At 26.8% G+C, this 21,926-nt stretch overlaps 1 protein-coding gene across 3 annotated transcripts; it reads left to right on the top strand.

The window, feature by feature from the left end:
- Positions 1-5: 5 nt before the first annotated feature.
- On the top strand, positions 6-20,870 carry LOC107449050 (caspase drICE). 3 transcript variants are annotated; one of them, XM_087153922.1, is made up of 8 exons: positions 6-221; positions 1,647-1,704; positions 2,969-3,104; positions 4,451-4,598; positions 6,420-6,598; positions 11,011-11,182; positions 13,661-13,898; positions 16,868-20,870. In XM_087153922.1, the coding sequence occupies exons 1-7, from the start codon at positions 218-220 to the stop codon at positions 13,882-13,884; spliced, it is 921 nt and encodes a 306-aa protein (XP_087010048.1). In that variant the 5' UTR covers positions 6-217; the 3' UTR covers positions 13,885-13,898; positions 16,868-20,870. The 3 variants fall into 3 exon arrangements, with proteins under 3 accessions (XP_087010048.1, XP_087010050.1, XP_087010049.1); XM_087153924.1 differs by lacking the exon at positions 16,868-20,870 and having other exon boundaries at positions 11,011-11,186; positions 13,661-13,796; XM_087153923.1 differs by lacking the exon at positions 1,647-1,704 and having other exon boundaries at positions 159-221.
- The last annotated feature ends 1,056 nt before the right edge of the window (positions 20,871-21,926 follow it).

Genomic DNA, 21,926 nt, shown 5'->3' with positions numbered 1-21,926 from the left:
TAGAAGCATGAAAAAGGAGATATTCCATCTCAATTCAAAAGGAGAGTTCCTAACTCAGTTACGCATTACTTAAAATATTTTTATTTGAGATTACTCTTTTATACAAAAATACGCAGCTAGAAGCGATGTAGTTTAAATTAAAAATAATAACACCGGCAAACTCCGAACAACTGAATTAGTTTCACTTTGGATTTTGATTGATGTAACGCTATTTATCATGGGTAATATCTTAAAACCTGTTCCTTAAATATTTGCGCCTCTATATTATTATAATCTATAATGATATTCGCTAATTTTTCCTGGATGCTTTTTTTAAATAGATTGTTTTTATGATTTTTAAAACTGATGTAATACTTTTATGTTGTTAAATAAAATTCTTTAATGGTCTTTGAAGTTCTATCACACCATGAGATAGTTAAAATTTCAGTTGGATGAGATAGTTAAAATTCAATTCGAAATTAAAACTTAAATTGTTTTTTTTTAATGGAGGAATTTGTAATAAACCACGAAAAAGAAAAATTGAAAAGAAAATAAATAGATAAAAAGTGAATGCAAATTTTTGATTATATGTTTAGTCTCTTGTATTATCTATCACGTATCACTTTAATTTAGATATGCATAAATCTGGAAAATGTCAATTAAAAATTATTTTTTTAGCAATTTTTGAATTTATTTAGAAATTTGCCTGAAGTGATTGTTGGGGCTTTTTTTTTTTTCAAAAAGCCCTGAGTTTTTTTTTTTTTTCAAAAAGCCCTGAGTTTTTTTTTTTTTTTCTTAATCTGAAGGCTGTTATAATAATGAAAAATGGGGCAAACCCTAACCAGGCTGAGCTAGAAAGCTTTATATAGCTGCCCCCTGAAATTCAGTTAAAAAGAAAGCCTCACTTGTTGTCAACCATGAGTCTTTTATCTGTGAATATTTTGGTATTTTGATCTACATTAAAATAATCACTAAATATTGTTGACTACCAGGGAAAATTCTTTTTAAAAAAACATAATTATGAAGATGGACTATCTCCAAGGATTAAACTTCTAGACACCATTCGATAAACTTCTACATAAGTTTTTTAAGAATAAAAATTAAAATTCTCTTTGGCCATCCTTTATATATGATCACGATTCTGTATGGCAGAGAGTAAGCTGTTGTATTCTAATACAGTTCATGTCTTAACGCTAATTGAGTATCAAGTGATTTGTCTGCTCTGTCAGAGCAATCTAGGGAACTAAGCAAAGTAGAGTAGTGCTGCCATTTAATGAAAAATGGGAGAACTACAAGTTTGTTGTCTATGCTCCACGTCCATCACCAGATTCTCTAACCACTATGTAAAAGGGTTTATAATGTACAATCTTGTAATCAGGAAGCATTGCATTGAGAATCTTTATGTAATTACAAATTAAATTTTTAAAATAAAAAAAATTCCTCCATTTAAAAATTTTTTTCAAGAAACTTATAAAAAATGATTAGCTTATGTCTTTTAATTAACCTTTCCTTAACAATTTTAAAATCTTTCTGTCAATATTCGAATTTTTTTTTATTATTATTTATTTCTATGATAGTAACATTTTAAGTTTTTTAATCTCTTCTTTGTAGCTTAACTTGTTGCTTTGTAGCTTTCTTTGTTGTTTAACTTGAACTTCGAATTTCAGCTTCTTCTAGGACTACTGATTCTATACAATCAGAGAAGGATGAAACAGACTTATTTAGGTTTGCTTTTTAATATTCTGGAATATTGATATATAAATATATATATGTAACATAAAAAGCTTTAATTCATCTTTTCATGTTATTCTTTTTCTGTAAATCCTTTTCTTAATTTACTATTCAAAACAAAACACTCTTTCTCTCACTTTTAAATTCACATCCTGAACTTTAATCTATTTTTGGCTCAAGTATGCATTAATTAAAAGTAAGGCATTTTTCCCTTTGCTTTTTGTGGGAATTGCGCAACCTATTTAATAAACCAATTATAATTATTTATGTTTACCTTTTTTCTTGAGATAAAATAAAATAGAGGGAAATTCATTTGCTACTTTCCCTAGGATAAAAACTAAATCACAGAAATTTTGGGGTGCAATTTGAGCTCCACTATTGCTAAAAAAATTCTTTGAATATACTGAAGTATTTTGAATATGTGAAGCTCAATAAAAATATTTTTGCCTGTGCTTTGAAAAGCATTGCATATAAATATTGTTCATAAAATTGCAAGGTCCCTTTTCGGTTACTCTACAATAACATTTCATAATGCTTATCTTTGTTATTCGCTAGCAAACTTGATAAAAGCTTGAAAAGAAATTGTTTAAAAAAAAACTACCTAACTAGCGCAATAAATTTTATTTCAAGCAACTTTGAAAAAAATCTCCGTATTTATGTTTGTCATTAAAATTCATTCCAATTATAAGGTTCCAAAATTCATCTCCAGTTGTCAAAAAATATAAATCTTTTGTTTTTCTTTTATTTGTAAAAAAAATTTTAAATATTGCCATAAAATGGAATCTTTTGTTTTAAATATTGCCATAAAATTAACTGATATTTAAAGCAAATGTAGTCTGAGTATTTATTTAAAGGTGAAAGTACTTCTGGTGTTGAAAATGTAATGAAATTGAGTATTCTACAAAGAAAGTTTGAAACCTAAATTTTCTTGACAAATAAGTACAACAAACTTTAGTCAAAATACATTTTTCTAATATTTTTATAGTAGGCATTATTTGCTATACTTTCTGTTTTAGTTTTTGAGAAAAACTTATATTGCTCTTATTATATCAAGTTATTTTCAAATTACTATCTTTAACTGAAACAAAATTCAATGGAACTTCTTAAAACTAGTTTTATTTATTTAATTTTATTTTTGTGATCCTTTTCTAAGCTTTCAAATTGACTACTCTGTATATAAGTAAGGCCGTACTCAAGCTGGGGATCATGAGATTGATGAAGATAATGTTTTATTTTATTTTCATGTATTTTCTTCTAGTCCAGAGAATTACTGCTTTGGTGATTCTCCTTTTTCAAAGCTATTGAAGTCTGCTGATGTGTTAATAAATACTGATGATTTTGTTTTTTCCATGGCTTATGATAAAATTGGAAAATGCCTTATCTTCAATCACACTGTATGTATGCAATTTTTTTATTATTGTTTTTTATAATTATTTGAAGAATATTAAAAAAATGCTTAAGAAATTTTGTCCTGGAGTGATTTCATATTTGCCGAATTACAGAAAATTGTGTATTTTTGTTTTAACTATTTAAATTATGTTTTATGTTAACTGTTATTTGCCTTTTTTTTTGTTGCTATTATGTCACTTTTATTAAAATTGCATCTCTTAATAAATAGATGTTACTAAAAATAAAATAGTATACTCTTATAGATTTAGTATTCTTTTATAGATATGTTATTTGTTTTTTTATTTTTTAACAATTTCGATAAAAATATTTTAACTTCATATAATTTCAGTTTATGTAATTTTAAAAATCATTATAAGTAGAGTAGTTTCTTTATTTATGACCAATTGAAGCTTTTTTTTTATATATATACATGCTCTTCAATTATTATTGTAGACAACCAACCAAAATTATAATAATGTTCATTTTGAAGACTATATTTCTCTTCTCTCATTTTAAGCCTTCTTTGGAATATTTCACCTTTAGATTGCAAACATATATATTTAAGATGAGGAAATTAAAAATTGCTTAACTTATATGCATGTTATGAATCATTTATTTAGTTTCTAATTATTAAAACATTCATTAATTTTGTATTTTAGTAGATGACACCACAGATTCTAATCACACCACAGTTTCTAATCACTTCATAATTTTTACTTCCTTTTTGTTCGTTTGGTTAATTAAAGATATGATTTATTTACAATTCTTAAAGTTCTATGCTTTGGGACTGAGTACTAATTTTGCAACGCAGCATAACGAATAGAAAGCATAAACCTTTAGCATTTTTAATAATATGCATTTTTTGTAAAAAATTACAAAAATATGTATATATATAAATATTTGAATAAAATCAACCACTTATTGAAATTGTATTTATTAATTATTGATAAAAATGTGACTACAATTACCCACACTTCATTTCCCCCCCTCTTGAGTTCTTGTTGAGAAATCTTCATAATTTTAATTTTAGTAAATTGGCCCATTTTCTAAATGTACCTATATGAAGCTAAACCTATATGTACCTATATGAAGCTGTACCTATATGAAGCTAAGTGTCTATATTTTCGGTCTGTACTAAACATCTGTGTCTATACTAAAACATAACAACAAAAGTGGCTATACTAAATGTCGGGTTGATCTGTTAATTGATATGTTTAAAATGTTTTATTGAAAATTAATTACTAGCGATTCTAATTCCAAAAAAAAATTTTTATGGCTACTTTTGTTTGTCAGTTAGCTTCAGCTTTATTTTGCTGAATATAAAATGCTTTTTTTATATTCTCTTTATTAGGCATACAGCCCAAATTTAGAACTAAAACCAAGATCTTGTGGTGATCCTGATGCAAAAAGATTTAAACTCCTGTTCGAAGAGCTAGATTTTGATGTCGAAATATGCAAAAATCATGAGTATTGTGAAATTATGAAAGAATTATCTGAAGGTTTATAGTTATACATTTTATCATGCAATTTAATTTCTAATGGGAAGAAAATATTTAAAAGATTAGCTATTGTGAGATGATGTACATAAAAATAAAGTTCAGTACTTCTGAGTTTTGACTGACAGATGTTAAAAGAATTGCTGTATACCATACTATATTTGGAGTTCTCAGGACTGCCAACATCCCAGATTTTGCCTTTTTTTCTAGATTGTGGTAAGAACTTAGAATTGAGGCTGTAATAAATATTCTTCCACCATTCAGTATTTGACCTATTCACCGAATATTCAGTTGGCCGAATGTTAGGCCGAATATTTTTTGAAAAATCATTTTTTTACTGAATTTTTTTTTCAATTTGAATAGATTAAATAAAGAATAATCTAAAATGGTATTTTTTTTTTTACTATGTACAGTGGTGCCATTCTTCAGTCCTGAGGACTGAAATCGGTCTTGAGAAAAGATCAGTGGGATGAAATCCAATTTCATCATTTTTTTACTGAATTTTTTTTTTAAATTTAAATAGATTAAATAAAGAATAATCTAAAATGGTATTTTCTTTTACTATATACAGTGGGCCATTCTACAGTCCTGAGGACTGAAATCGGTCTTGAGAAAAGATCAGTGGGATGAAATCCAATTTCCAATTAATATTTATTCCCATTTAGTTGTGTAAATAAGTTTTGGAAATAAAAATTAAAATGTCTTTTTTTCTGTAATAAAATATTAACTAATATTTTCTGCCAAATCAATAAAAAATATAGGATTATTTTTAAAAAAAAACAAATCCTACAGAAAGGGTCTTGGACATAATTAATATGGTTAAGTTGTTTAACACCCCTGCATCTTGTAAGAACTTGGTAGGTAGACTTGTTTGGTAGGTAACAAGACTTGTTTGGACCCTCAGACTTGTTTGGTAGGTAAGCAACATCCCTACACTTAAGCCACTATGAATATCTTAGAGGCTCTTCACCCTGATCCAGTCAGATTTCCTCACTGAGTATTGATTTAAGAGAAATTAATCAATATTTTTCTTAATTATCAAAGTTTAACTCCATTTGTAATCTTATCTGTAAAGAATTGGTGTTAAAATTTGATTTGCTTCATATTTCAAGAAATAATAATTAATTATTTAAATTCTCTTAAAATTATTACAATAGATCTGTAGTTGATATCTAATCTATGTAAAGATAGTGGTTTGATTAAAATTTGATTTGATTCATGTTTTAAGAATTAATATTTACCAGTTATTTATTAAATTATCATTGTACGGCTTTATTCATAATAGCTCACATAGGGATTTCAATTATAATTAAATTATTGTGACTGGGGAAGACTGATTATTTCATTTCCATTATTAAACAGTTTTCAGTGATGTAATTTTATCCGCCTGTTGATTAATTGGTTCTTTAAATGTTGCTGTTTGAATATCTATAAATTGCATAAATATTTGTAATTTGGTGTAAAAAAGTAATAAATTATGCTATTTCATTTCCATTATTAAGCAGTTTTCAATGATTTAATTTTATCCGCCTGTTGATTAATTGGTTCTTTAAATGTTGCTGTTTGAATGTCTATAAATTGCATAAATATTTGTAATTTGGTGTACAAAAATAATAAATTATGCTAAAGTTAAATTTGATTTGATCTAGGTAAAAAATTTTTTTTTAAAAAACTGTCTTCAAATTGGCATGTCTCAGTATTTTTATAAATGTATTTTTTGAAAACTTGTGCTTATTTTGTTATAAAATTTAAAATTATAACTTTAATTTGCATCCATAACGTTGTTTATATTATTTTAAAATATATCTTTTTTTCTTTTTGAAGTTAATGAAGCTGGCTTTGATAATTATGGTTGTTTTGTATGCTGCATTATGACTCATGGTTTTTGCAATGGAATGTTGTATGCATATGACACCGAGTATCGTATAGATGATGTGTGGGATTATTTTTGCTCTGATAAATGTCCAACTTTGGCTAAGAAGCCAAAAATATTTATTATACAAGTAATCATTTTGTATTTTTATGTAAAGTCTTTTATTTTGTGCATTTGTAATTTTTTTTGTAGCATTTTGTATTATTCATACAGTAGACTCTCAATTGATTAGGAAATGCTTCATCCCAGATAATCCCATTTATTCAACTTTTGATGAAAAATGATAAATAATGTAAAATAATTACGCAATAGAGCATTATTCGTTAATTTGATTCAAAAGAAAAAGAATTAACGAAATTAATAATTTATTATCTGTTGAATGGTGTGATGACCAATCTCATATTCATGCATTAAGTAATAATTTAACTGTTTTTCCATTTTTTTAATTTCAATATTTTTAGCTTTTGATTTATACTAAGAATGATTCTTTTGCAATTTGACATGTAAAAAATACGAACTGAATGTAAAGCTTGCAAAAAAAATTTTAATCTGAACAACTGTGATACCTTGGAAAAGATTGAATCATATCTCGCCTTGTTGCACCCGCAAGTGTTCTAGAATGGGAGCTAAACTGATTGGCTGTACTCAAGGTCAGCTGTACAAGTCCAATAAAATAGGAAGGAATAATTATGAGTAAAATATGTATGTACTTTCCTGTACATTTTAAAGGCTGGAATCCTGATGACTCGGGAGATAGAGCGTTCGCCATCCAATGATCAATCCCGGTGATGACTGGTCGATACGAATTCTGCATCCGGTTTGCACCGACCACAGTGCTGTCGTGAAATATTCTCAGTGGTAGACAGATCATGGGTTAGAGTCCCCTTGACATCAGACTAACAGTGGGAGGTTCTCGTGGTCTTATTATCCATGTAACGCAAATGCAGGTTAATTCCATCAAAAAGTCCTCCACGAAGACAAATTTCTCCCAATACTTAATCCAGGAGTTCCCTTGTCTTCTGGATTGGGTTCAAAATTACAAGGATACGGAGTTGAACATTAGTAGGCGTAAACCCAAGAATTGGGTTGGCTGTTCAACGACGGTTATAAAAAAAAAGGCTGATATCCTTGCTTTTTCTGGAGTGTTGTCCTGGATAATTTGATCCCATTAATCGAGCATTGTTAATCGACGTCCGGTTAATTGACATAATTTTTATAATATAATTTTTTGTATTACATATTAAATTATGCTTCTAGTAACATATAAACATTACAGCAAAAGCCTTTTTCTTACTCTGCAGCAATTTTCAAAATTTATGTTTTGATGTTGAAATGCTATTTTTTTTTTATTATATTTGAATAATTGTAATTTTTAGTTTTGAAATTGGTTTTTGAAGAATAAAAAAAGGTACATTGTTGGAAAAAAAAGCAAGAGATATTTTAAATATGATTCAATCATTTTTTTTTTACATCTTAATTAAAGTAGTTTGTTTTAATTATATATTTAGCTCAATGATTTTAAAATTCAATGTTGTTTCTTGATATTTAAAATTTTTATATTAGAACAAAACCCAATTAATCTTTAAAGCCCATTAAGTTTCCATTTACAAAATTATTACTTAATAATAAAAAAAGTTTCATATTTTGGTAAAAGATTTTTTTTTTTTTAATTTAACATGCTTGAAGTTTAAAACAAATGAAATTATATCCTAATAGTTTATTTTCATAAATGTAGCTTTGTAGAAAAACAGAAACTTTTATTAGTCAGTAGAAAGTTACTTACTTATTTTGTGGTACCAGATTTTGTAGGGTAATGAAACAAGTTATTTAAATTGTTTATTATTAGGTATTTGAAATTTATTTATTTTTAATTATAACTACTACAGTATTAAGTGATCTAAAGTATTTTGTGTTTCATAATTCATGTTTTCTGCTTTCACCTCGAAAACAAATTTTCAACTTAGTATTATATTCTGCATTACTTATGGCATACTTGAAGCTTTCTTTTTTGAACCACATAAATTGCAATTGCAAAATTTTTAGGTTAAACATTCTTCAGATATTTTTGTTGATTGTACATACCATCATTAATGTGATTTTCCAAATTATTTGGTACCATCATGTGGGGCTACTTTGTGCAAATTCGAATTTGGCACTTTTCAAGTGCTGCTATTCAGTATTGTGTTTTTTTCATGTTAAAAATGAGTGGAATTTGAAGATAGAAGTCTCCTCTATTACTACAAACATTTCTTCGAATTTTAAAACAATCTCAGAGTGTGTTTTGTTTATCCAATGTCAACAACTTTCCGAGAACGTCGGACGTGGAAAAGTGTGCGTGGAAACTTTAGCTGTGAAAGGCAAAGACGTTGATAAAAAAATTGTCGCAAGTACAAAATTTTTTATTTATATATTAATAAACAATTATATCATGTTAGCATTAAAAAATTTTGAAAATTAATAACAAATAAACGGAAAATTAAAAAAAATGCACTGTGGGGCTATTTTGTGCAAAGTTTCATTTGCTTTTTTTTTCGACAGGAAAATGGTCAGATGTTATAAAAAAATACCTGGAACGAGAAACTACCGTGATTGCACTTTAGAAAAGCTGCAACAATGTTTGCAAGCAGTTGCTGGTGGTATGTGGATTGCAGAAGCTTCTCAGAAGTACAAAATCCACAGAAATACTATCTCTAATAAAATTCACAAGAAACACATGAAACATGCTAGTAAACTATTATTTTCCTTCTACAAAGATTTTTCAATGAATTAATCAAATGATTCAACACATAAAAATATATTTTATAGGTTATCATCAGGTGATTTTGACAGAAACTAAAGAGCAAATTCTGTCATATTCATTCAAGCATGTTATGTTCAAATTTATCAATATTATAAATGTTAATGAATATGTAATAATTATTTTTTTTTGAAATTTCATCTATTTCAATGTTCAAAAATGTATATGGTTTCCTTTTAAACTCAAATATTTTGAAATAAACATTCTTTTTAAGAAAAAATTCTTTATAAAAAATGGTTTTTTAACGCTGAAAATTATTTTCATACTAATATCTTTCCATATCTTGATGTTTTTGTTATTAAAAATGTCAACAATTAACTTTTTTAACAATTTTATATCAATATTTTACTAAAAACATGATTATTAAACTGAATTCCTATCGCTGCACAAAGTAGCCCACTTGGGGGCTACTTTGTGCAAGGTATGTTTTGACTTATAATTTGTAAATAATACATACAAATAATGCCAATATTGATCAGATTCACTCGTCTGAGTCCAGTTATGAATATAATATTCATAAATTTTACTGAAGTTTGAATTAACATAGTTTTTTTACATGTCAGAGTTCAAAAACTGCGAAATCCTGCACAAAGTAGCCCAACATGACGGTACCAATGAATAACCAAAAACCTTTTAATTGCTGAAAACAAGAGCATCTGCAGAAATACTATCCAAAAAATTTTCACAAATAATTTAAATAATTTGTTTAATGTTACAAAACCTAAAGCCTATAGGATATAATTTAAATTTTATGCATTTAACTTTTAGAAAGTAAAAGCTAATTATCTGTAAACATTGTTGTCTTGAAAATAAATATAATTTAAGCACAATAAAAATAGACAATTTTGTGTTTTATTAATTTTTTTTTTAAATTTTGAAATAATACAAATACTATATATAAAGTTGCAAGATAAACCATGGTAATATATAATAAAAATTACACAGTACACACATATTTGTTCATCGTAAGATACTATTTAAAAATACAACTTTTTAAGATTTCGATTAAAAATGCAAATAAAACTTAAAAATCAACTGAGTCTATAGCACATTATCATACAATGGAATTCTGGTCTTATTTAAAATAAATTAAATATTATCATTTAAAGATAAATATAATTTTAATTATGTTAGATTTTCTGGGAATACAAATGTACCCTCTTGACCTTTGCCTTTAAAGCTGGGTTTTATGATGAAGCACTTTAAACAAAACATTCAAAGATCAACAACATCATGACATTACATAAAAATAGTTTTCTGTTAATGAATAAGTTAGAAAAAAAAATGATGAAAATACAGTCCTTAATCTAGTTGCCATGCCAAAGAATTCTGTAAGTGTTGAAAACTTCTATATCACTATTTTATTGAAAGGCAAAATTCTGCATAAAACACATTTTTGCTAAATCACATTGATTAGACTTAAAATGCAATTGAATTGAATTGAGTTCATCACAGCACTAAAGAAGAAAATAAATTGATAAAGTGATAGAATAAATAAAAAATGCTAATTTAAGTTTTTTATTTCCATAGTTTTCTATAAAAGGCTGCATGCTGTTGAGATTAATTTAAATGAAAATGTACCCTTTTTTTAGAATCAGAGTATGCATTTAATACCCTACTGTTTGTACAGTTATTACTAATAAATTTTTGTTGCTAATTGTTTAAGTGGAACTAATTTATAAAAGTAAAGGAAGAAAAAAGCTTAGAATTTGAGAAAAGTTTTAATTTTGAAATTTACAATTTAGGCATGCAGAGGAGAGGACCCTAACTTTGGACAAAAGGTTTCATTTTGTCGAGAGTCAGAGGATTTGGGAGACTCTGAAGAAGCGGATTTGAAAAATATTGAAGATGGAATTAGTCTTATTCCAGATTCTCCTATTTACAGCGATTTCCTCACTGCTTATTCAACATATGATGGCTAGTAAAGTTTTGATTTTTTAAAATTTTATTTATTATAAAATAAACAAGTATGCTTATTTTTACCTTTCGATTTATGTTGTTTTTATATTTATAAATTATCAAAATTGTGGTTCAATTTATAAAAACTCTAATGAGGAAAAAACGGGCAACTTTCTTAACTCTGCTTAAATGAGTTAACTCTACTTAAACTGGCTACTTTGGTGTCCTAGACTGTTGACACTCTAGAAAAAATCACTGTCTTATCATCAGATAAGTGATTGTGCACAGATCACTTCTGAGGAGTGATTTTTCTGCAAGAAGTTTTTGATATCTATATAGCAGTTTTTTTTCTTCATGGATTAGTCAGTGAGAAATAAAGAATATGAATTTGTAAAAGTGAAAAAACACCACAGGTTTGACAATACAGTGTTTAGCATTAAGAGATGCAGTTTTGTGGACACTTAAGCAATTGCTTGCAATTAATAATTAAATTTTTTCTTGGAATATATTCCATTCAAAATAGGTCAACAGTGTACAACAAGTTTGTATGAAGGAATTGTCTGACCATTACAAACAATTACATTTCGTTACGAATAGAGTAAACTTATATTCAAATTCAGTCCTCTTAATTCATATATCATAAGATAAATTGAAAGACTTACCCTTATAAGGAGGATTTGTAAAAGAGAAATTGTAGATTCAGCTATTGAAAAGGAAGGTTTTCAAAGCACTTTTGAAGAAAAAAAAAAGCCTTTTATTTTCAAAAGATTTCACATGTGGAGCTACAGTTATTGGTAAATTGAAGATATTTAGTAAAAATCACCAAAAAATTTTTTGCATCGTGCAAAAAGTCAAAAAAATATTTGATTGGGAAATTGCTTAAGAGTTGTGAAAGCAATTTGAAATATTTTAAGTTTCTGCAATGTCTAAAAATTTCTGATGAGAAAAGTTCTCTTTTAAAATCATGTTAAGGAAATATTTGATTTGGAAATTGTTTTAGAGTTGTGAAAGCAATTTAAAGTATTTTAATTTTCTCCAATGTCAAAACATTTCTGATGAGAAAATTTGTGAAAATGTTCTAAAAATCACTAATTGATTACCAAGATCAATAAATCTAAATGAATGGCATTTACTCCAAATTGAAAAAATAAACTTAAATCATGATATTAGAAATGATAATTTCTGGTGTACAGTACTTAAAATGAAAGATGCTGTTATCCAGACAAAATGAGAAGAAGGTACTCAAAATGTATTTTGTCTATTAATCATATTAGCATTAATAACTTTTTATATTTAAAATTATTACACAAGCTAGTCGTCATACTGCACAAAGTATAAAATTAGGCTTTTATGTGGGTAAAGTGCAATTGTAAATCAAAAATCATCATCATAGTTGGCCAGACAGCCCAATGTGAGCCAATGCCTTTCTCTGAAGATTTCTCCATGACGACCTCTGATTCACCTTTGATCTCCAATTCTTTTCATTAATTACGAGAAAATCAGACTCCTGAGTCAGCCCATCTCAACTGCGGCCTTTCCCACTCTCTTGTTCCAGTGGGTCTAAAAAGCAGTATCTTTTTTATTGTATTGTCACCACTGATTTGAATCACTTGGGCCATCCGATTCATTCTATTTATTTTTTATGTATTTAGTAATATCAGTTTGTTTATAAATCTTGTACAGTTCAAAGTTAAATCTCCTTCTCCAGTTATGGTTTTCATTTACACCACCAAGTATACCCCGCAAAATCTTTCTCTCAAATATTACGATACAATTTTCCTCCTGTTTTGTCATTGTCCAAGCTTCTGAATTGTATTTCAAGACTGGCTGGGTTCAAAATTGGCAATTTGCTTGTTTCAAAATTGTAATGTATACATTAAATGCATTTTGCAACAAATATTTTTTAGTATAGTTCTTTAAAGTCTATGTTTAACTAAATTTTGTCAAATACTTTGATTATCTTTATTGCTAAATTGACTTTTTTTAGCTATAGATTATTTCTAATATGATTTTTTTTAAAAAATATAATTTAATCTAAGCAAATAAAAAGGTTTGCAGAAAGTGGCTATGAAATGAAAAGGACTTATCAGTATTGGTCACTGATTCATTCTGTTTGATAAAAAAAAAAGAAGTGTCGTAGGGAAATAAAATTAATCTAACAAAGCAAGCAATGATTCCATGATTACCAATTAACTTCTTTAAAATCTATGCATATATTATTTAACTGAAACTGGCAGAATTTTTTTCGTCACAAAATAAATGAGGCTCACGTTTTATTGTAACATTTTGTAATGAATTGGAAAAAAATCACAAGAAACTATACTTGGTATCAATTTAGACAATGGTCAATATTAATGAAGACAACAGAATTAAAACTTATTTTAAAAAACAAAAACAGTAAATCGGAAAGAAAGCAATGATTCTGTGTCATTATTGTACTAATTAACTTCTTTAAAATTCATACTTTACTAACTGACATTTTTTTTCAATTGACAGGATTTTTTTCATTCAGAAATTCACATTTCTCATATTTTATCACAGCATTCTGTGATAAATTGAAACAAAATCACAAGAAACTGGATTTGGTATCAATTTTGACATTGGTCAATTTTGAAATTGCCTACAATTTTAGAAGTCACAGTAAGGATCCCTCAGAAAACAATCTAAAACAGATGACGTGCTTTGATTCTTCATTGACAAAATTGGTTAGGTTTCCATAGTATATTTTTGCCATGTAAGTATACAAGACTTTTTTTTATAATTAATGTTTTTATTTTATTGCTTTTATAATAATTCATTGCTTATAAATTTATCGGTAATAATAGTATTTATCTCATTTTATTACTCATAAAATAACTTTATTTAATAATAAATTGATAAATATTAGTGTCTTTGTGAAAATCGGGTACATCAAAAACTAAACATTTTTGATGTTTCAACTCCAGCTTTTCTCCCAGATGATAAACTAAGGCTCCAGCAATTTTACTACATGCGTGATTTTGAGTTTGATTTTAATCTGAAATTTGGCATGCATAAAATTGCAACATAATAATCAGCTCACACAGATTTAATTTATAGTTCTGATAATGGGATTGGATGCTGGAAATGGGAAATCTCCAAAGCTTTCCGAACTCCTGTTCCAAGTTCCTGATGAGCCAGATTTAGAAAATCTTTTTTTTTTCTACTGATGAATCTTTTATTTTATTAAACAAGGAAAAGCTATCAAAGTGATGCAAAGCAGTAAATATTGTATGCAGGGTTGGCAAGATTTTGCCGCAGGTGGAAAAAACCATGGTAAATACCGGTAAAAACCGTCCTGGCAAAAACAGGTTTTTGCCAAGCAAATTGGCAAAAAGTGGCAAAAACCTATATTTTCCAAGATGAGAGGACAAAAACACATTTTTGATACAAAATTATTCCTAAAATTGAAATATATACTATGAATATAAATAATTACCAAAAAATGAACAAAATTATTATTCCATAATAAAATGATAATGTAATAATATATCACTTTAGTAGTTTAAAGCATTATTAATTGGAAAATTTGCGATTATTCTCTTTTTTCCAGTGAAATGAACTTATTTTAAAGTAATATAACTATAATTTAAAGCATAAAATATCTATCAACATGTGTAGTTAATTATTATAGAAATAATAATTTTTTATAATATATGATAATATTATACAAATAATAATATTTATTTATTTGTAAAAAAACTTATTTTAGGATTCTAAAATGAAAAGAGATCAAAAACTTTCAATGTTTTAAAAATTATTACCCTTATATTAATTGTTAATATGTTAAAAATAATTTTTTCATGTAATGTATCAAAATTATTATTCCTTATGATTTATTTAAATTTGTTTCAAGTATTTTGTAATAATATTTAATCAGCAATTTAGATAATTTGGTTTTTGCCGGTTTTTACCAGTTTTTGCCGGTTTTTACCAGGTTTTTGCCACTGTCCTGGCAAAAACCCCTTTTTGCCGGCAAAAACTCCAACCCTGATTGTATGTATACATAATGAATGTGACCAAACTCTGATTCAGTAAGAGCTTACTTTCAAATGTCTTAGTTACCAGAGACTGCAAAACATTTTATTATAAAAAATATGTTTTGAAAAACTGCAGTAAATTAGTTTATTTAGAATTCTGATTTAATATGATTCACGATTTTGCGAGGAATATTTTTACTTTTTTTCAAGTTTTAAAATGACTATGTAAACTTTGAACATAAATTGAATATTATAGAGGAGTTTTATAAAAACATTTATGAAAATTCTTTTATTGAAATTATCAAAAGAAAGTACTGTTTGTGGATATTCCACTTCCCTCAAAAAATTTAAAAAAATCTTTTAGCTCAATTTGTTAAAAAATCATATCTAGATAAGCTATAAAGAAAAACGATTTAACGTTCTTCATATATCTTGCTATACTATACTTGCAACTTAAATAATATAACTTTAAAGGTGTTGCTATGCATACCATTGCATAGATTCTGCATACCATTGAATAGAACTTTTGCAAATCGCAGAAACTGACAGAGAAGAGGGAAGAAAAAATTAAACCATCCCCAGCCACATTCGAATGCATGAAGTTATCCGATACTTTATTTGCTGGTCACTTTAGTTTTGCTATGCATTTTTGTTGTCTTCGACTGATGCAATATAATGTAAACTTATTGTACTTATATACTTAATGATGATGCTTATGTTCTTTTTTCATTTAGAAAATATTCTCATAAAATATTCTTGTTCCCCAAAAATGAAGTACCACTAAATATAATCGGAGTTTTACTATACAGTTTTCTAAAAAGCAAAATGGTTGTTTTCGGACACAGACCACTAAATATAACAAGTGAAGATTAAAAAACTGTCTTCCAGTTGCCACTTTATTGTTAAAAATGCACCCATGTTGTGCAATTTATTATTATTTTTTAAAAAAATAAACATGAAATTGTTATGAACTAAAAAAAAAAAATGGTCATTTTTGGACACAGACCACTAAATGTAACATGTGAAGATTAAAAAACTATCTTCCAGTCGCCACTTTTTTGCTAAAAATGCACCCATGTTGTGCAATTTATTATTATTTTTTAAAAAAATAAACATTAAATTGTTATGAATATAGTATAATCAAAAAATTACTTTATTTCTCGCTTGTTTCTTAAAACATTTCTTAATTTTTGAAATGAGCCTTGTCAATTTTAAATGTCTTGTTCTTTTTAAAATTTTGAAAACATGGCTACTTGTTTTAAAAAGTCATTACTGTTAAAAAAATTTCAACTAACCAATGACAAGTAGCAGGATTTCTTTACTTTGTCCTATGCAATGTTCTTGAGGGTGCCTCTTAGCAAACTGAATAAAAACACTGTAATGTATTTTAGAAAATATTTATTTTAGTGTTTTGTACTCTGAAAATCTTTCCACCTTAGATTTACTGATGGGATATTTTCTACTAGAAGCAAACTGCAGGTTATCTGCTTATCATGTAACCAGGTGTTCAGTGTATTTACATAAAATCGAGTAATACCTTAATGCCTTTAGAATATAATTCTTCTTTTTTGTATATGTTTTTTATTTGATCACAGTTTATATTTTAATGCTTCTTATTTTATAAAAAATTAAAGTAAGAAGAAGTGGAACATATTGATCTTAAACTAATGAATATCTTCAAATTCAATGTCTTCTTTTTTTTTAGGTTTTAGCTTCACCTGAGATGTACAGTACAGTACAGTTTTTGATATTTTTTCACTTTTTATGTATTTTTCTATGTTGCTGCATCACATGTGATTGCGACTGAGTCTGCATACATACTTTTGGAAACATTTTAAAAAGGAAATATTTTTTTAAAATAATGTTTTATAAATATGAATTATGAGCTTTAAATTTTAATGTAAAAAATAATATTTTTATCTATAAATATTTTAATGAATGTTTTTTGTTGAATTTTTTTCTATACTATTAATTTTAAAAGTGCAAAGATTAATTTGCATAAATTTTGCTAAATATTAAATTTATTTGATTATTTATCTATTTTATTGCATGTTGTTCTTTCTAACTATTTAATTAAATTTTGCGTATTGAAAAAAAAACGAAATTGTTACTTTTAATCACTTTGTGCACGCCATCTTCTGTTTTTTCTAACGACATACTTCTTGCTAAATTACAAAATTATAAATAAATCAGTTGGAAAGTTCTTGAAAAATTAAACATTTTTAAAACGTGAATTTTTAAAATTATTTATGAGAAATTTGAATAATTTTTCGTGAAAGTGTTACATTTTATATTTAAATCAAAATTTATAATAGGTGATCTGTTTTTGTCATAGTTGAACTTGGAGAATTTAAAGCTTAAGGCTTTATGAAAAAAATTTAGATTGTTTAAAACTTAGAATTGCATTAGTTACACACATTTAATGAAAATTATAAATACTTTATACAAACATCCCAAAAGTAACATTTATACTTTATATTAAATCTTAAAATAATTAAAGAAGATTCTCTAAAGGAGTTTTAACTGTTAAAATTAGACTCCTGCTTTTGTTATAGAACAAAAAACCACATTTATAATTTAGTATTTCATCCTTCAAAGTACAAATATGATTAGCTGACTTAAAAAAGGCAAAACGTTAGATTTCGCTCCCTTCTTTTCATAAACTTGAAAAATTTTCTTCTTCGTACTCTTCTCATTTAGAAATTCTATTGAATTGAACTTTTCTGCCAAATCTAAAAGTTTTATGCTAAAAAAATTAACACGATTACTGAAAATTCTTTAATTTTGATTACCTTTAATTGATATTTTGTAAATTATGTTTAATTTTTTATATTTAAATTGTGCTTGTGTATGTTACACATTTGAATTCATGCGGTATCATACTTTAAATGCTATAGAATTTCCATAGTTTCCTGAAATATTTTTCTTACTAGTAAAAAAGTTAATTTATTAATATTTTGAATAATAATTTTAATTAGAAATTAAGAAATTTTGACTGTCTCTGTATATAAATACTTTAGACAGATATATAAAAGATCTAACAGTTGAATTTTCATGTCATCAGTTTTGTAATAGTCTTATAAAATTTCTATTAACTTGAAAAGTTTCTGCAGTAATTCAGTACCACTGAAAAAAAAATTAATTTGAGGCTCTCATAATGAAGAAATGATATGTGAGAACCTTTATTATTAAAGGTTATGAAGTCTTAGTCTTTTCTTATTATTTCTAGTGGGGATTCTAAAAAACATGGCAGAGCTTTTTTTAGTTGTATTCTGAAAAACTCTTAAAATTTTGTATTATCTATAGTTTTAAGCTTGCTATTACATTGGGTAAATATGTTTGTAAAACTAGTTATTTTATTCAAAAATTCTTCGAGCAGCAAACCTATTCCAGAGATTCCCAACCTGGGATTCGTAGTCAAGTCAGGGTTTGAAAATGCCTAGCCTATCTAGGTTTTTTTTCGAAATATTTTATATCTTTTTATATGAGTCCTTAATGAGATTGCAGAATTCGCTTCTAACAACAAATGAAATGAAAGTTAAATATTTGGTAACTATTTATAACTTCTTTTGTTGCAATAGGACGAAAGGAAGTTTTGGTTTCATGCAAATTCAGTTTTGTTACATTCTTTTACTTAATATATCGTACTTCGTGCCGAGTATCACCAGGGGTCTGTCTAGGTTTTTCTTAAAAGTACCTATTTTGTGAAAATTTTGACATAATTTGTGAAAAATTAAAAATTATATTAAAAAGTCAACACTAAAACATGGTAAAAATATAGATTTATCGTTTCTTAAGGGAGACAAAAATAAAATTTTAAGAAAAAGTATTTTGTGAAAATACCGTTTTTCCTAAAGTTGAATTTGTGAAACTACCGTTTTACCTAAAATTGAGCTTGTGAAGGTACCGCTAAACGGTAGTAAATTCGGCCTGGACAGACCCCTGATCACATAAGGCCTTTATCTTCTTGTGCCAGCTCACTCGGTCTTTTGCACAAGATCTCTCCTCGGATCAGCTAGTTCATCCTGCCTGTCCTCTTTCTTCATGTTAGCAAGGGTCTGCCTCTTTTTCGTTTGCCTTCTAGTGCCCATGTTAAGACTACTGAAGGTATTCTTCTAGGAGGCATTCTCAATACACTCTCTATCCATTTCCATCTTTATCTTTTTATACTGATGGTGATTGGTTCTTGCATGGTTTTACTGTAGAGTTCTGAATTTGATATGGTCTGAGGCCAGAATATTTTTAGAATATTTCTCAAACATCTGTTTCACCAACTATTTAGTTTTATTCTCTGAAGTTTTGTTAGTTACCATTTTTCTGACCCATACGACAGTACATTCCTTACCATTGAATTAAGATGTTAATATTAGTCTTTAGCATTAATTTTGTTCAGTACATTCCTTACCATTGAATTAAAATGTTAATATTAGTCTTTAGCATTAATTTTGTTCAGTACATTCCTTACCATTGAATTAAAATGTTAATATTAGTCTTTAGCATTAATTTCGTTTGTTAATTTCGATTTCATGAAATTGGCTTCGTAAAATTGTATCAATCGCAGAACATTGCAGAGTTCATGCAGAAAGATTTTTCTTTTGAAAAGTTTAAAAAAAATTTCTTTTCTATCCTACAGAAATTTGCACGTAATATTTGAATTGTGTATTTAGATAATAACTTTTTGACACGCTCAATTTACGCTGGTAGTGTCGTAAATCGATGTAATTTTCCGATTGTATTTTTCGCAGTTATTAATATTGATTTTCACATGGATTTTAAATTTCCCTATACATTTCAAACAGTATGGAAAATCCCAATCATGCATTTGAGTATTTTCTTTTTAAGGCAATAATTATATTGAATTTTCGGCAGTTATTTGCTATTGATTTCTCCATAGTTTTTAAACCTGATATTTTTTATTCAATATTTATTACAACAACCTAATCTCGAAACAAAACACGCATGTGAGAGACCCTTTTATGAGAAGCCCGATTCACGAAATTACTTCTGCGGATTTCGTGATTTTAAATTATTAATTTTTTTACTGTGATAATTATTTACAAAATGCGAAGTAAGAAATAATTAATGCGTTCCCTCCCCCTAAAAAATGCAAAAATATCACCCATAATATTAGAATAAAAAATTATTTCATGTTTAATTAAAAAAATTGTATATAGTTTTTTTTGTAAACACAGCGCTTTTGTTCTTTTAAATTTGTAACATGCATGTTTGTTATTTGTAAAAGTATCTTGCAGGAAGATATTAGTGCTAGAGAGTTTTGTCGCAGACAGCTCAGAGAAGTTTTGCCACAAGGGAAATTGGTGTGTTCTAGTTGATTAAAAAAATGGTTTATGAAATCAATTATTAAAATTTCGTACTTTATTTGTTCAATAAATATTTTCATTTGTACCTAAACTTTTGTGCAGTCGAAACTGGTCAAAAGGTGAATATTATTTTTATTTTCAATGTTTTAGGTATTGTTTCTGTTTTATCTGTTTCTATAAATTTATTACACATTCAGTAAAATTATTGGAAAAAAATATGAATCATTTTAGAATTTATAGAAATATTTTATATCTGCTTAAACGTTTGTGGTGCATTGTATTTAAAAAAATTAAGTCTGTGATTTGTTTAAAATTGTATGTTTATCTTATACATAATTTATTGTTTTGTTTTTGAATTTGTTAAAAATAAAATTTATATTAATTTAATTTTGAGTTATCAATTCAATTCTGCTTTTCAATACATCAGAAATTGGTGTTGTTGACTACATTATTTTTTATATGGTGTTTTCTCTAAACACTCTGAATATTTAAATTATCTTTGAGGAAAATTAACTAATGATTATCTGAATGTGTCAATTACATATTACATTACAATTCTAAATTCAAAAAATAAAAAGTATCAAAGCACATAGACTTATGTCGTGATATTTTTAATCTATATTCTGCATTTGTTAAGTTTTTTAAATTATTAATACAAACAAGTAGTGATGGAATCTGTTTTTAAATTTTCATGCTGTGTTCTTAGAGGATAATGACTGGAACCATAATTTACCCTTTATAGTGTTTGGGTACTGTACAGAGCCTAGAATTACTTTTCATTTTTCTGTTTTAATTGGTCATGGACAGAATGCTCTAAGTCATTATAAGACTGGTATTTTGTTCCAATCATGTGGGAGCAGTATCATATTCTATAGAAGGTAATCATATATTGTATATATAATAGAAAAATTTATGTTGCATGTTGACATACATTAATAAAAGATCCACATAACCGTTTTAGTGTTTTTCAGTACGTTAGGTGTATAGCTACAAACAATCTCACAATTCTTCTGAATGAAGTCTAATCCAATCAAATAATCTTAATTTTACATTTGATTGACAGATTTTAAGGATTTAACTATTGAATATAGATCTATTTTTAGAAGTGTGCTTTACAAATTAGCTCATGAATTTAATTTATGAAAGATGGTTATTAAAAAAGATGGTTATCGGAAAAGCAGTTATTTTTAGGGTAAATTTAAGTAATCATGTTGCGTTTATCATGCTTTTATAATTATGACTTGTAAAGGTAAGATTTAAAAAAAAAATTTTTTTTTTGAATTCGATTTCTTAGGAACTACTTGACAAATTTTTGTATTTTGCCGTGTAAAATTCTTTTAAACATGTAAAAACACTAAGTACCTTTAAACTCAAAATATTTCAACTATTAATAAGTAAAATATTTTTTCTATTTACTAAAAGTTATTGTTTGCATAGAATTAT

Source organism: Parasteatoda tepidariorum, chromosome 10 (genome assembly GCF_982258835.1).
Source record: "Parasteatoda tepidariorum strain Cologne lab strain chromosome 10, Ptep-v5.0, whole genome shotgun sequence".
Classification (NCBI taxonomy): Eukaryota; Metazoa; Arthropoda; class Arachnida; order Araneae; family Theridiidae; genus Parasteatoda; species Parasteatoda tepidariorum.
This window is presented reverse-complemented; position numbering and strand designations above follow the sequence as displayed.